The 14,486-nt window shown below is 36.6% G+C and overlaps 1 protein-coding gene across 1 annotated transcript; it reads right to left on the bottom strand.

The window, feature by feature from the left end:
* Positions 1-485: 485 nt before the first annotated feature.
* Positions 486-12,835, bottom strand: LOC136807128 (laminin subunit beta-2-like). Its single transcript, XM_067063702.1, has 17 exons — positions 11,402-12,835; positions 10,870-11,037; positions 10,298-10,471; positions 9,873-10,082; positions 9,398-9,565; positions 8,496-9,095; positions 7,948-8,094; positions 7,428-7,661; positions 6,930-7,117; positions 6,382-6,580; positions 5,505-5,696; positions 4,871-5,098; positions 4,381-4,548; positions 3,374-4,152; positions 2,832-3,167; positions 2,408-2,551; positions 486-1,050 (listed from the first exon to the last, which is right to left on the bottom strand). Exons 1-17 carry the CDS (start codon positions 12,435-12,437, stop codon positions 562-564), a joined length of 5,460 nt encoding a protein of 1,819 aa, XP_066919803.1. The 5' UTR covers positions 12,438-12,835; the 3' UTR covers positions 486-561.
* Positions 12,836-14,486: the final 1,651 nt, after the last annotated feature.

Below are 14,486 nucleotides of genomic sequence, written 5' to 3'. Positions count from 1 at the left end.
CCTCCGAAAATTAGAGTTGCTTATAAAAAAATGTGTACCCCCATAAAATTCTAGATGTTGTCGCCTGAATTTATACTTTTCATGAAGCAAATCGTTTTATACAACGAGATTCATAATTTAAGTTATCTGCCTAAAATGTGAATGCCTATCTTTCCGAACTACCTACCTATCTATCTAGTTAGCTACCTATGCATATTTACAAAGACTGTCGAAAATAATAAAATATAAAAAATCTAGAAAAATGTACTCCTCGACTTCGACTAATTTAAGTTTATTGTTCCTAAGTTTCAGGTTTTACCATCATATACCATTTGGCTATATACTAGCTCTATTAATTCTTTTCTCGCCGAATTCGGCGTATTGTTATCTAGTCGACTGTTTGGTCAACAAGCGAGTAGTGATTGCACATTACAATGTCTTAAGAGACATTCGCCAGCATAATCATGTACTCTGTTTCTCGTCTTATTTCTGTTGAGATTGATTTTGGTGATATTCTCTCATCACCATTACAAATCTTCTCGGACAGAAATCTAGCCTCTGCAGTAATCCATCTTTACCATTTTAACAAGACAAAGAGGCTAATGATTCATACAAAAGATTAAAATCCTGTATTCTATTTTTCAACAATTTGTTCTTTTCTTTGAATTTATTCACGTCAGCTTTTTGTTGTATCAAAGCTCTACGAAGTCTCTCTAAACTTGTTTTCAGATTCGTGCTCGCGTACAGCGAGCGCACGCGAATGATTGATTGGTTAAGCGTATCGAGAGCTGGGTTACTTATCATTTGAAGTTTATCAATATTTGCAGCTAATATCAAAACTTTTGATGAAGTTTTCACAGCCATTTCTCTGGCATTAACCGCCGTTTGTAGTGCAGAATGACCTGTGTTCAAAGCTTGTCGTGTGTTTGAACCATACGCGGCACATTGTGTGACAAGTGGTGTTAGGTAATTAGTGATGTAGCGTCTTATCTGTTCATCACGAATGAGATCAGTGGCTGAATCACTTTTCGTTTTCAGCTGGATTGCTTCTTCGTACAGAAGATTGATGATCTGAAAATCAAGGGTTGTTTATTTTATTGTTTTCATGCAGTGTCTTCTAGCATTTAAAGGTTTTGTTTTTAAATAAAAGTGATATCATTTGCTTACTCGTCACTTTTAATTCACAAGCTTTTTCACATTGGATTGACACGGATGTGGAGCAAGATTGGTCAGAAAGAGGAAAAGAAAAACAACCTTTTGCTTATACCGGGTGCGCCACAAAAAAAGTTTCTCTCTTTAAAGTTAATTTTCTCGAGTTCTAAAAATTCAAGAATAACCATTCTTTTTTCATCGTAAAGAAGAAAGATAAACTTAAATTTTGATGGGTCATTTATAAAATTTGGTTCATTAGATCAAAAGTTATGCTCAGTTTAATAAAAAAGTTACTTTCTGAAAGTGCTCAAAAACGTTAAAAATCGACCTATCAAATTAAATAGAAGCACAATTACATGATACATCAGTAATTTCGCTTCAGTCATTAAATGATAATTAGCTGTCTAAACGGCCTTTTGTTGTGTAAAGGAAGGTTGAATTTCAATAAACGGAAGAGTATTCGTTGAAAAATGCCCAAAAATCTGGTAAAATTCATAAAAATACATCAAATAATGGTTTCGAGGTAAATCCAGTTATACATAGACTTAATCCAGTCTAGAATCAAAGATCTGAGGAAAATTTTGGTAAAAGTAAGTCAAAATGATTTTGATGAAGATTTTAAACCCTTTCGAGCCTTCAGTTTTAAAAATTATGTGTTTAATTACTAGAAAAATGCTCTTAATTATGTGAAGGCTATTGCAATTGCCAATTTTAAAATAAAAATTTGATAGGTCGTTTTTCAACGTTTTTGAGCACTTTCAGAAAGTAACTTTTTTATTAAACTGAGCATAACTTTTGATCTAACGAACCAAATTTTATAAATGACCCATCAAAATTTAAGTTTATATTTCTTCTTTCCAATGAAAAAGATTTGGTTCTTTTAAAATTGTTGGATTTCGAGAAAATTAATCTTAGAGAGAGAAACTTTTTTGTGGCGCACCCGGTATCAGCATAATATAACAATGAGCAGACACTGTCCTAATACTTATGAAATATGTGTCTGAAAGCTTGTAAATCGAAAAGGATTGTTTTCGTCTGCTTAGATTTTGAAAATTTATCAAATTCAGGTGGGAACTCTTAGAATACAAACAGTAAGACTGAAATGTTCCAATGAGATTTATTCAATTCATGATGTAATGTTTTTTTTCGGAAACAACCAAAGTTCTGCAAATTTAAGGTAGAAACAATTTTGTTTGGATTCGTTACTACCGGCAAAATCGGGTTGTTTCCGTTGAAAACATAACGTAGTAGGCTCTTTCAATAGCCTATTACCAACCTGTCTTTCTTCCATCAGAATTTGTCGACTTTGTTGGGTGAGTTGAAGTGCGGTGTTTGCAGAAGTGATTGGACCGACAATTTGTTTGCTGATTTGTTCGGTCACACCGTGTGTTTGGTCTACTGATGTCTTCACCAAATCAATCTGAGGGAGAAAGTCTCAAATGTATTAAAAAAAATCATCGGCACAAAATTCATTTTGAAAATGCTAGAAACCAGAAACGTGAACTTTTACAAAAAACTTTTTTATGAACCACCAACATTTACAGATCTCTGCAAGCATGAAAAAGATCACTGCTGATAAATCAATGTAATTTCGAATCACGATATCCTATATTTTGATGACATTATAAACCTAATTAATCTTTTTGTTTGCGCTTATGTCCCAACAACTTATAATATTATTTCCAAAAATAAGACTTTACCTTTGATAACATATCTTTTGCCGATTTTCTCGCCTCTGTAGCCACTGATTCGAAATTCTCTACAATATTTAACATCAAGACCGCCTCCGTCCTCACAGCTTGTCCCTCTGCTATTGATCGAATTGCTTTGTCTCGATGTACCAAAATGTTATCATTGTATCTACTTAATGTTCGTTGGATAAACGAGATTTGTGTGGAATGCAAAGACATCTGTCTCATGGTGGTGATTTTGTGGGCTAAGGTGGTCACGTCTCGTGATAGTGTGATGAAGTTACTTGCAGTTGTGGAATAGGTGGTGGTTAGCTTGCTCAGATTATTCTCCAGACCGTCGATCATCTGAGTTTTGAAAATTAGAACTTGGTAATACAGAACACTTTCGTTTTACCAAAACTTCAAATGAGACTTGGAAACCGAAGCTATAATAATCGTCTTTTTTGTACACGGAACGTGTCATTCAGCAAAAACAGTTTCTCCTATACAAAAAAATACAATGGCTCGACATAACCAAACAATATGAAGCTTAACTAAAATTCTGAACTTACCTGAGAGTTATCTGGTAATGTGATTTCGATCATTCTGAGCACGCCTTGCGCGTAAACAAGCGTACTCGTTGCGTTCTTCAACCAGGCATCAATTGAGCCTACACAACCTTGAGCGTACACTTTCACTTCGATCGCCCGCGCGTTCACTGGTGTCAACCTGGATGTTAAATTGAACGCTTCACTTCGGATTCGAGTCGCACTTTGAACAGCAGTTTGAGCTGCTTCGTACGAGAGACGAATTTTCTGCATAAAATCGTACTTTCTGGTCATAGCACTCGATGCAGCTGAAGTAGCAGTATCCAAATATCCTTTCATTTCAGTGCCCAGCCTTCTGAGCATCTCCAAAGCCTCGTGTTGCTGTTGCATTCGAGCGTGAACAGTATTCTTCAACAGTAAAAAATCATTGATCAATAACTGGTGAATCTCGTAGTATCGAAACATGGTCTGATTATGGATAACGATAATCTGGTTACCGCAATCTGTCATTGTGTCCATTTTCAACAGTAATGTTTTATCCAGTGTCTGCATAAACAGTGTAATCTTTTGTCCCAACGTTCCCCATAACATATCAAGTCCGTCTACTTTCGTTTTCAAGGAGACAGCTTTTGACGTCATGTTACTAATCTGCGATCGCAATGCAGTGATCTCTTGGTAGAAGGGCGTGATTTGTGTTCCAGATAACAGGGACATTATCTTGACCAATTCCATGTGTGTATGCAGAATGTGTGCTCGTTTCTCGAGGATGTAATCTTCTATCAATCCATAACACGTCGGACACTCTATAATGGGAAGATTATCTTTTTTTGACAATCGCTGATCTATAGATTTAGCCGAATTTTCAATTTTCATAGAATCAAAAATATAGAACTCCCTTCTTACACTTCTTGCAAGTTTAAACACTTGCTCAATAGAGATAAGCCTTATTTCAGTATATTGATGGCATGAAACTTTGAGTATGAAATTAACTTAAATCGTTTCCTTTACTCAAACTAGTATATTGATTATACCTTGACACCGTAGATCTTCGGTTAGTGACACATTGTAGGCATTTTCTTTACACGAACTGCACTGTCTTCCACCTACATTCAGCGTCTGATTGCAAACACACTGCCCACTGAAACTGTGGCAAATATTGTTGTTACCACCTGCTGTCCCTGGCAAGTGACAATCACATTCTGAAAATGAAAAAAAAAATGATACAGTGATAAGATGATCATTGATGTATATGACAGTCATGTTTCGGTTTATAAATGTGTGGTGACCAGGTGACCAGAGATGGGAGGTTCTTGTGTGGAAAGAGTGAAGTCGAATTTTTTTCCATTTTTCTTAGTTGGTATCGTTGACCTCTACCGAATTGTAGGTATAGTGTAAATCCGTTAGAGAATGCTAGCAGCCTAGCTCAATTTAAGGTATGGAACCAGCTTGACCGATACTTCTGGCTTTACGATATACAAGAATATTACTACTGATATTTTTCACTGACAAGTTTCTACTTACGTTTACAACCAGAGACCATAGTATACATCCCATAATATCCATCCGTACACCGATCACAACCGGGTGCTTGAACATTCGCTAAACACTTCTCACAATAACTTCCTGTTGTACCAGGTCGGCAGTTCCGGCACACCCCGGACGTTGGGTCGCACTGTGTTGACCGGTTGTTACACGAACAAGGAACGCAATTGACCAGAGGCCCTCCACCTGGTATTACTCGCGTGTAACCTAAAATGTTGAAAATGAGCTATAAATTAAATCTGGTCTTAACCAGCGTTCCTCTGGCGTCAGGTGTATCATGCTGGTCAATTTATTCCAAATATTCTCAGTTCCTCTCATGATGGTTATTTCATTAGACCAAGTTGCAATCAGTTGCAATACCTTATCGCCAAAGTATGTAGGGTTTGCCTTTATGATAGTTTTGAACAAGTTTTTTAAGACATCTCGCTCATTTTTTCAAAATTTTCTTGAATAATTTGAGGTTAAAATTGCGTAAAATTGATACTTTGGAATCCTGTCCACTTTACGAAGAAAAGAGGTCGACCGCAGATAACACTAAGATAGATCATTGAACAAGAGATATGATGATGTCATCACTTTCAAGTGGATGAATTATGTAGAAACAAGTACTTACCATCGGCACATTTTTCGCAAGAGAAACCCGCGTATCCTTTCAAACAGTTAGCTCTTTCTACATAGTTCACTCTCAATGTCATGTTCATGTTCGTTGGCTGGTATGTCGCAGTGTGAAGAGATATCTCATGAATTGTCATTGTGTATGGCGCGTTGAAATAGAGAGTTCCTATGTGCAGGGCAGTCAGTTGTCCTATAGAAGAAAGATAAAACGACTTATAATAAGACATCTTTTTCGCTTATACTTTGTTCATCATATATCATTCTCTCTTCATTGTTTACTTTCATTGAGATGGTCATCTTTAATTCTGGCTCAAAATCAGAGTCTCTTTCCAGCCAATCTAATTCGATTTAGATTTGGGACGAGACTGGATCTTCCACTATTAGCGAGTATGTATCTGTATCTTCTGCGACGGAAACGATTAGCTTCTGAACTGTCTAGATCCTGATTGATTGAGGAATGGACTGTCCTCGATTTCGCGGGTCAAAACTGAGAGTTATTCCTAATCGTTTCAGTCACTCCGCTATTCTCAAAAATGCAAATACACAAACTCACTACACGTTTTTTTTTATAAGAACAAACTATATAAGAACATAAGGCTTCGAGGCCCAAAAATTTAAGAACATTCTAAGAACATTCTAAGGCTTTGGAGACTTAAAAACATGCATTTTCTTAAGAAATTACATCGAAATGCTCAAAAAATGCTGAAAATAAGAACATTTTAAGAACATTTTTAGGCTTCAAATCCAAAAAACTAAGAACATCCGAAGGCTTCGAAAATTTTTGACGTTCTTATAAAAAAAAAACGTGTATTGGAACATTGGGGAGTTTGTTCTGTTGACAAAAATTTACAATTTGTGATTTATTCAAAACAAACCTAGCATAGCTTTGAATTGGAATTCAGTAAGCTTGGTGGAGTTGACCATGTAATCTTGATGTAATCGAACTGTATACACCGTGTGTCCACGAACCAAGGTTTGAACGAATTTAAAGAGGGCTGTTTGACCATTACCAACCAAACGCACATGCCAATGAACGTCTTTGGCTAATTCCAATTGAATCGGATACAAACTCATCTAAAACAATAAAATACCCGAAAAATCTTTTGCTCAGAATCGGTTGCCCTTCTTTTTCTACGTTTTTTTTTCAAATGATACCTAACACTTCTGTCAGTATGGTAATTTAAAGGGACTTCGTAATCAGCATTACCTCGACCATTTCTTAAATCCTATTCAAGAATGTTCTTGTAATTTGTCCTTAGCGTATTTATTCTTAAAAAGATGATTTTCATTAATCTTTGCTTTTAAAACTGATTGTAAAACTGCATCGCTGAAAAGGGTTTTCTGTTTCGGAAATTGAGCCGTGGACATAAAACGGGATTTGAAATAAAATTTAAATTAAAACTCTATAATTTAATCAACTCACATCCACGACCAGCATTTGTCCATACGTGTACAATTGATCACCAAGATATCTGATTGGAGCCATGAAATAACTTTGCACATTCATTTCTACTGTATGTTCCATTCCCACTGATGTTCGCAGTAAAGTTGATGTCAAATCATTTTGACCGTTCTGGCTCATCAATAACCAACCACTGAATGAAGCGCCACCTAAAACAATATCGTATTCACGTAAGATGAGTATGGTTAGATAGATGTTTGGTCATTCGACTTTATTCCTGCTAATGATCTCAAGGCAAGGACGAGATCTCCTGAATTTCTTCATGGATTTTGGCTCCAACTTTCTTATATGTTGATTCTTATTATTAGAGAAGGTTATGGGTAGTGAAATTGTTGTGAACCTTGATTAATTAGAGATTGCTTTTTTTAGTTGGAGCATTTCAGTTGACATAAGGTCAATGGTAATATCTTGATAGGTTTAGATTTTTACTAACCAATGCAAAATACCATGCAAACTTACCCATGAAGATTGTCGAGATGTAACTTCTAACAAAACCCACAGCAGACGAACATGAAGAAAGATGGCCATACCCAAAACATTCTAAACAACCTTTAGGATTGGTTTCACTGAGATAGTAATATCCTAACAAACATTCGTCACATTTTAGCCCATGAGCGTTTTCTTTGCAGGTACATTGTCCTGATTGTCGATTGCAGGCTAGTGATAGACTTCCAACGGTAGAGCAGGCACATTCTGAAAAGAGAAAATAAATATTGTTAGATATTGTATTGAGGTCAATATCAAATAAAGCTCTTATATGCCGATAGGATTTATTCTGTGTTCCTTCGTTCCAATGAGTCTAAAATAAACTTAGCTTAATTGTTTTAAGTTTGCTTAAAAATCTCACTTCAATCGATGAAGTTTTTTCATACGCCTCTTGTGTTTTTTCTAACCGTAGCTGTAGGTGCTTTTGAATGCTATAAATATGTAAGGGGAGGGCTTATTTTTTGGTTTCCTATTTTCTCGTTAGACCACTTACTAAGACATCCAACTCCGGGATCACCATAGTAACCAGGTAAACACTGATCACATGCTCGGTCTCCATAACCTTCTCTACATTGACATTGTCCGCCATATTGATCACACGTGTTCCAAAGATGGCTGCCCGCAGTGAAACAGTTGCACGCTAAAAAATTTGACAATAGGATAGTTACTTTAAATGGTTCCCAATTTCGAGTTCCATTGTAACGAGCATATGCCTACTCCCGATTAAACCTAAATCCGCAATTACGTTTAGTTTGAGTTTGATAAGGGGAGTGAGGAACACATGTAATTGACTCTAGTAATCATTGTAACTTAAGGTCTATCTAAACTCCATTGACGTACAATTTAGCAGGAGGCTTGATAGGAGTGTTCCATCCAGACGGCGTCAAAGCGAAGCTAGTATTGTGTCTTCCAGTCTGCCAAATGACTTTTTTGAAGCTTATATTTGAGTACCACCAAGGTTGAGATTAGGAACAAAGAAAGAATAAATACAGTTCCTCTGAGATGTAACGGAACAAATTGCAATCAAAAGTAATTACTTACTGAGTGCTTTCTTGTAAATTTGTAGATCGATAGTAAAAGTTGGCACTTCGCATGCGTTTGGTAGATTATACGTTGTTGACAAATCTTTGGATCCACTGAAACAATTAAACACTTCAAGTTTCTTTGAAATTGTAAGTCCTTGGAAATATTGGGATACTGTGTAATCCAACATGAAGCTGACGGAATCCAGTAAGAGAGGCCAGGGCTGGCCGTAACTTTTTGATGAATCCTCATACACAATCCTCAACGTGTATTTAACGTTCGCTTTTAATTCGAATGATGTCTTTGAAAGCATGAACTGGGCGTTCCCAATGGTTAAATCTTGCACGGTGAATGTATGCGCGTGCGCAAGCTGCCCGCCAGAGTCGTATATTGTCACACTGAACAGCCACTGCATTGGCTGATCACTACTTTTGAGGTAGAAGTCTTTATCCGTGCCACCCGACCAATCACTGATTTCTCTCCCTTGTGGAAGAATCTGCGAAAACCATTCTAACTGATACAAACTGTATCTTAGCAACATGAAGTATTTGGTTTCCACGGCAACCATGATGTCGAAGGATATCTCTTGACCTGCTTCCAGCTTAGCATATCCAAAACCTAAAATGAGTCAAACAAAGATTTTCTTGAACTCGCCAAATGAATCTGACAGTTCTTTACAAACAATGTTAAGTAAAGGGAACTCTTATGGTATTCACCGCCAACATTCTAAATATGTGCTTGTAAAGCTCTTCAAAATGAAAGAACACTTTTGGTGCAGCTGATAGGACTGTGCGGGTATCCCTGGAATCCTTTTTGCTATATATAATGCAAATTTGACACCCCATTCACACCCGGTTAGCCTGAAAGCTCATCTTTTGAAATTTATTTTCAACAATTTAAGAAATAATTACAAAACTTACCAGTGAAGTACTTGGCGTAATTCCTCACCAAATAATACCATGAGAATGAACCATTGGCATTCGAAAATTCTGGTTCGAATTTGAGGTACGTGAAGTTGGGGAAGAAATACCCAGGTTTAATGAGATCACACTGTGCTCCCATCACGCCGATACGACATTGACAGATTCCTATGGAAATGAAAAAAAGTTTATTCCAAAATGACAAACGATTGGAAAATATGGCGCTTAAGATTTGAGTGTTACATATGTTTTCGAGTACTTTTGTCCTGATGTCTTAGTTGACAGAATACAAACTCTCGACAGAAATTGAATAATTCGTTTGCTTAAACCTCGCTTTTGAAGCCCTGGTGTGAATCTAAGCCAAAGCAACATCGGTATATCAGTTAGATTAGGTATGTCTTGATTTAAAAATGGAACTCGTTATAAAATTCACTTTCTTATATGAACAAATTTGCAACCAACGTTGCTTCCCAACCTGTCAGTTTGTTGCATGATGGGTGTGCTCCTCCTTCATTGCAAGGACATAGTTCACATTCATTGCTCAATGACGTTGGAAACTTGTAATAACCATCTTTACATGAGTCACACACTCGACCAGTAGTGGAAACTTTGCAAGTACATTGTCCACTGTTCTGATCACAGATTTGATTTCGATTGATCGTTCCAAAGATATTACATGAACAATCTGCAAAAAGAGGGAAAAGAGTCTCCTATAGGATTTTTTAGGAAAAAAGGTTGCCATTTTTGAAATTTACATGAAACTGTTACTTGTCCGAAACTGATGTACTGTGAATCTGTCCTGGAATATCATTTCAGTATGAATATTAAGAATTTAACCATGTCGTCTAGAGTGAGTTTGGAATCTTGCATGCGATTCTGAAAGAAAATAAGCCTACTCACCAAAGCATGTGCCAATAGGAGGGTTGGCGAATCCCCATTTGCCAGGAATACATTCATCACACCTTCGACCATAGATACCAGGTTTGCAAGTACATTGACCAAGCACTTGATTCATAGTTGCTGATTGAAGACATTTTCCATCGTCCATTATGCCTGGTGCATAACAATCACATGCTGAATAGTGAAAATAGACATTAAATAATAGGTACCTTTTTAGAATGGTTTTACTTTGCCCTAAAGTCTAGATCTGGATCCGCGAACTATAACAAATGGGTTTTCATGTCATTTTATTTACAAAACTCATATGAATCGCACAGTCCGAGTTTTGGTATTCGAAAGAAATGAGCATGAACGTTTTTTTACTAAAAATCTCCATCACTATTTTTGCTCGTGGAGCAAACAATAGAACTCTTAAACTACCTAATAAAAACTACCTAACATTATTCAAGGGAAATATCATCCTTTTTCTCAGCGTATGCAAGCTTTTCGATAATTGCTGATCAGTATCATCAAAGCCTTAGAATACACGGGGACGAGGTTGAAGAAATCTAGTTGGAAATAAGAAGACTTACGGATGCAAACCTTTGGATCATTCAGTGTTACCGAGATATTCCGGTAAAACCTTTCCACGCATTGATCACATCTTATACCACGTGTGTTGTCTTGGCAATTACTACACATACCCTGATTGAGAAACGCACTGTAGGTACACGCTGTTGCATGGCCGAAGCATTCGCACTCTAAAAAACGGAAGGACATAAGGATTAGCCGAAACATTCAAACTTTGAAATAATGGTAAGATATACATAATGTTGAAAATCAAATTATTTGCCTGAATTAAGATTCTGGAGATTAGATTTTTGCACTTATGATTTTGCTACCAACAGTTTACATGGTTCTGGGCTTCGGTTGTTGCTGAGAGCCTCGTGATTTATGTTTGTTTAAGTTTTTTCAAAATGTTTTGTTTTGAAAAAGTTTCAGCCATATTTCAAAGTCTCAAAATTTTATTCTTCTAGCACTACTACTACTACTTTATATCCAGATTTTGTTTTTTACCATTCTCTACAAAATTCTATTTGGTGCAATCACATAATAACCACTTACTTTGACAGGGATTTGCATTGGTTGCATTGCCAGCCATCCACAATCTGTTTCGATAAAGAGGTTTGCATTCTCCACAATCAACACCTTGAGTGAAATGGTGACAATCACATTTCTCCTGGCCATCTGACCCTATATCACAAAACTCACCATGTCCATTACAATCACACCTCGCGTCAACTCGTAAATCAGAAATGGCGTAGTAATATTGATTCAACGTTGTTTCTTCGTTGATATATTCACGACCATCGGTTCCAGGATATTCTAGCCGCAATCTGATGTTAGTCGCCTCTAGGTAGCGATGTACATCTGCGTGATAATAATCTTGAGGTTGGTATCTTAATCTTGGATCGAAATGAACAACGCCACCGGAACGTGGAAACTCACCACTGTATAATTCAGAGCATGTATCTTTGAAAGGGCTGTTTCCATTTATGGAAGGATCAGGCTGTAGGTTATACATTGAACGACAATTTTTGGCAAAGTATTGGTACACTTGCCATGTTTTTCCGAAATCTCTTGATTTTTCAATAATCATTTGTTTGGGGCGTTCTGTTTTGAAAGTCACATAAATCCCTCCACTGATCAAATACATTTTCTTCAAGTCTAAAGTTATATTGACTTTCAAAGGGACGAATAATTTGGATAAATCTAATTGGTTAGAAGTCCACCAGGTCATACTCTGCCACCATGTGACACCATTGTTCAGCATGAACCGATCCACCATCAATTCTGCCGGGTGTGCTAATTGCGGAACAGCCGCGTTGCATATTTCACAGTTCTTCTGCGGGCCGATATAACAAAAACCTTCTGCGGTCGGAGTCCCACATGTGTTCGAAGCAACTATTTCTCGATTCTGTGCGGCATTGATAGGTGACGTAATACAAGTCCGTGGTTTGTTCGAAAAGTCGTAACAATTATTGGCGCATGTGTATCTCAAGAAGTAAGCAATCAAACCAAAAATAATCAAATGATGTTCGCTATTGAGCATACGTAGTAAATCATGATGTAGCTTTAGTAGCACGTTTAACATGTCCATCTTAAAGAAGTTGTCCGAGAAAAAATATCTCAATTTTTGATGGACGGTTAAAGTCAACCAAATAATTTCTCTCTGCGTTCAAGTTGCCCCATGCATTGCTAATCTTTATAATCTTATGATTTAAAACGTGATATAATATCGAACATTCACAACCAAAACATACTTGAAATCTTTTCTCAGTTTTTCTTCCAATATTTCTCTACAAAAATTCCAGAAACTAAATACCTGTTAGGTAATCGAAATAAAACCTTCCTTTTATCTCAACTTTGTTCAATTACAATAAAATTCGTTTCATGAAGAAAACTTTACCCAAATCATCTGATAACTTTGCAAAATTGTCACTCTCTACAAAGATTTTTGCCTACAGATATTTTCATCGAATGCTACAAGTTGGCAGTGCTTTCCTTGCAAATCAATTCACCTTATAGCGTCTCTTACCAACTTTGATTGAATCATTCAAACCTTAGAACAATCACTACTATTCATTTGATTTTACACCATTCGGTAAATTTCTATTCAAGTGGTTCGGTAAAATAACAATGGTTTTGTAATTCAAGGTATTCAATGTTTTGATTCGTTGAATTGGTGTTTTTACATTTCTTTCAAAATAACGGAAAGGTCATTCGTGAGATGAATTGAATTCCTGCTGACTCAGTAAGTATGATTTTCGATAAAAATCTTTTAAACTGTTAAATGAGTCGCCTTTTTGAACTGGTAGTTTTATGCCCTTACACAAAAACAGGAACCTAAGAACAGAAGTTTATCACCCAGCTTTTTTGTTCATGTCAAAACTACACCTCTTTTCGTAATAGAGGCAACCGAAAAAATTTGTCCTCTATTTTTCAAAAACGGGGTGATTTCCTCACGTCAAAAATGAAGGCCGAGTCAAAAAAAGACCACTCAAAATTCTTTTTGAGGCAGATCATTGAATTATCAAAATTGTGAGTTTAAGCCAAAGAGGAATCACAAGGCAAAAATATTCCACAAATGTTGAAAAATTGATGAAAAGGTTGGTAATTGTTGAATGCCTCTTGAAGAGATCTGCTTCTAAAAGGTATAGACGCTGTAGTGGTCCTACTGAAATATTGATGACAACTTTTTATGACGAAAGAAAGCCTGTTAAATTGCATTTTTGATGCCGATTTTGGTATCACAAGGCTAAAATAGACACGACATTTCTTTAAAGCGAATTTACTGTTTAGGAAAATTTATTTGTAAAAATAGTTATCCTTTTTCCGTACCGAAAGTATGTTGCAAACTATGCATCAATATTTTGAGGCATTACCTTTAACAAAAAGTAGTATGTCCTTTTTGGGGGGGTTTCACGGTTGGCGGAGGAGCGGAATCGGCCCCTTTTTTCGGACGGAGTGGCGGAATTTGGCGAAAATTTAGACGGAATTACGGAAATTGGGTTCTCTGACGGAGACGGAAAATTAGACAATTTTATTGCGGAAAAACGGAATTTAGCAAAAAAATTTGCGGAATTTCGGAATTGGTAAAAGATATTCAAAATTTGCGGAATTTTCGACAAAAATATTGAATTTCAAAGGAATTTTCGGTGACGGAATTTTGGTTCAGTTTAAGACGGTTTGACGGAAATTGGCGGAATTGCGGAATCGGGTACCCCCTGAAACCTCCCCCCCCCCCCTTTTTGAGAACTTGTTCCTAACTACAGTTAAATCATCTGATTACCCAAAATCTTGAAAATTGATTGAATTGATTAAAAGTTGCACAAGCCAGCTTGAAAATATTGCCCTGGGGTATTACAGTACCGTTCCTTGATCCTTTCCAAGACCTATCCAATCTTTTAACAAAATTTTAAATTAACCCTAAATGAGACTAATCTTTATGCAGTGAGTGTGAGACGGACGCCCGTCACCAATTTAGTTTTTTTTACTAGAAGGGTTCAAATGTTTCTACATATTGCGAAGTCTCGAAATTTCACGTAAAATTATTATTTTTCCCATTTAGAGAGAGGGCCTACGGGTTTGAGGTTGCGTCTGAGTGTCCGTGACCCCTAATTACTTATCTGAATTAAGGTTATTTAAA

Source organism: Clytia hemisphaerica, unplaced genomic scaffold, assembly GCF_902728285.1.
Source record: "Clytia hemisphaerica strain Z4C2 unplaced genomic scaffold, Clytia hemisphaerica genome assembly, whole genome shotgun sequence".
NCBI classification, from domain to species: Eukaryota; Metazoa; Cnidaria; class Hydrozoa; order Leptothecata; family Clytiidae; genus Clytia; species Clytia hemisphaerica.
Note: the sequence above shows the minus strand (reverse complement) of the source record. Positions and strands in the feature narration are given on the sequence as shown.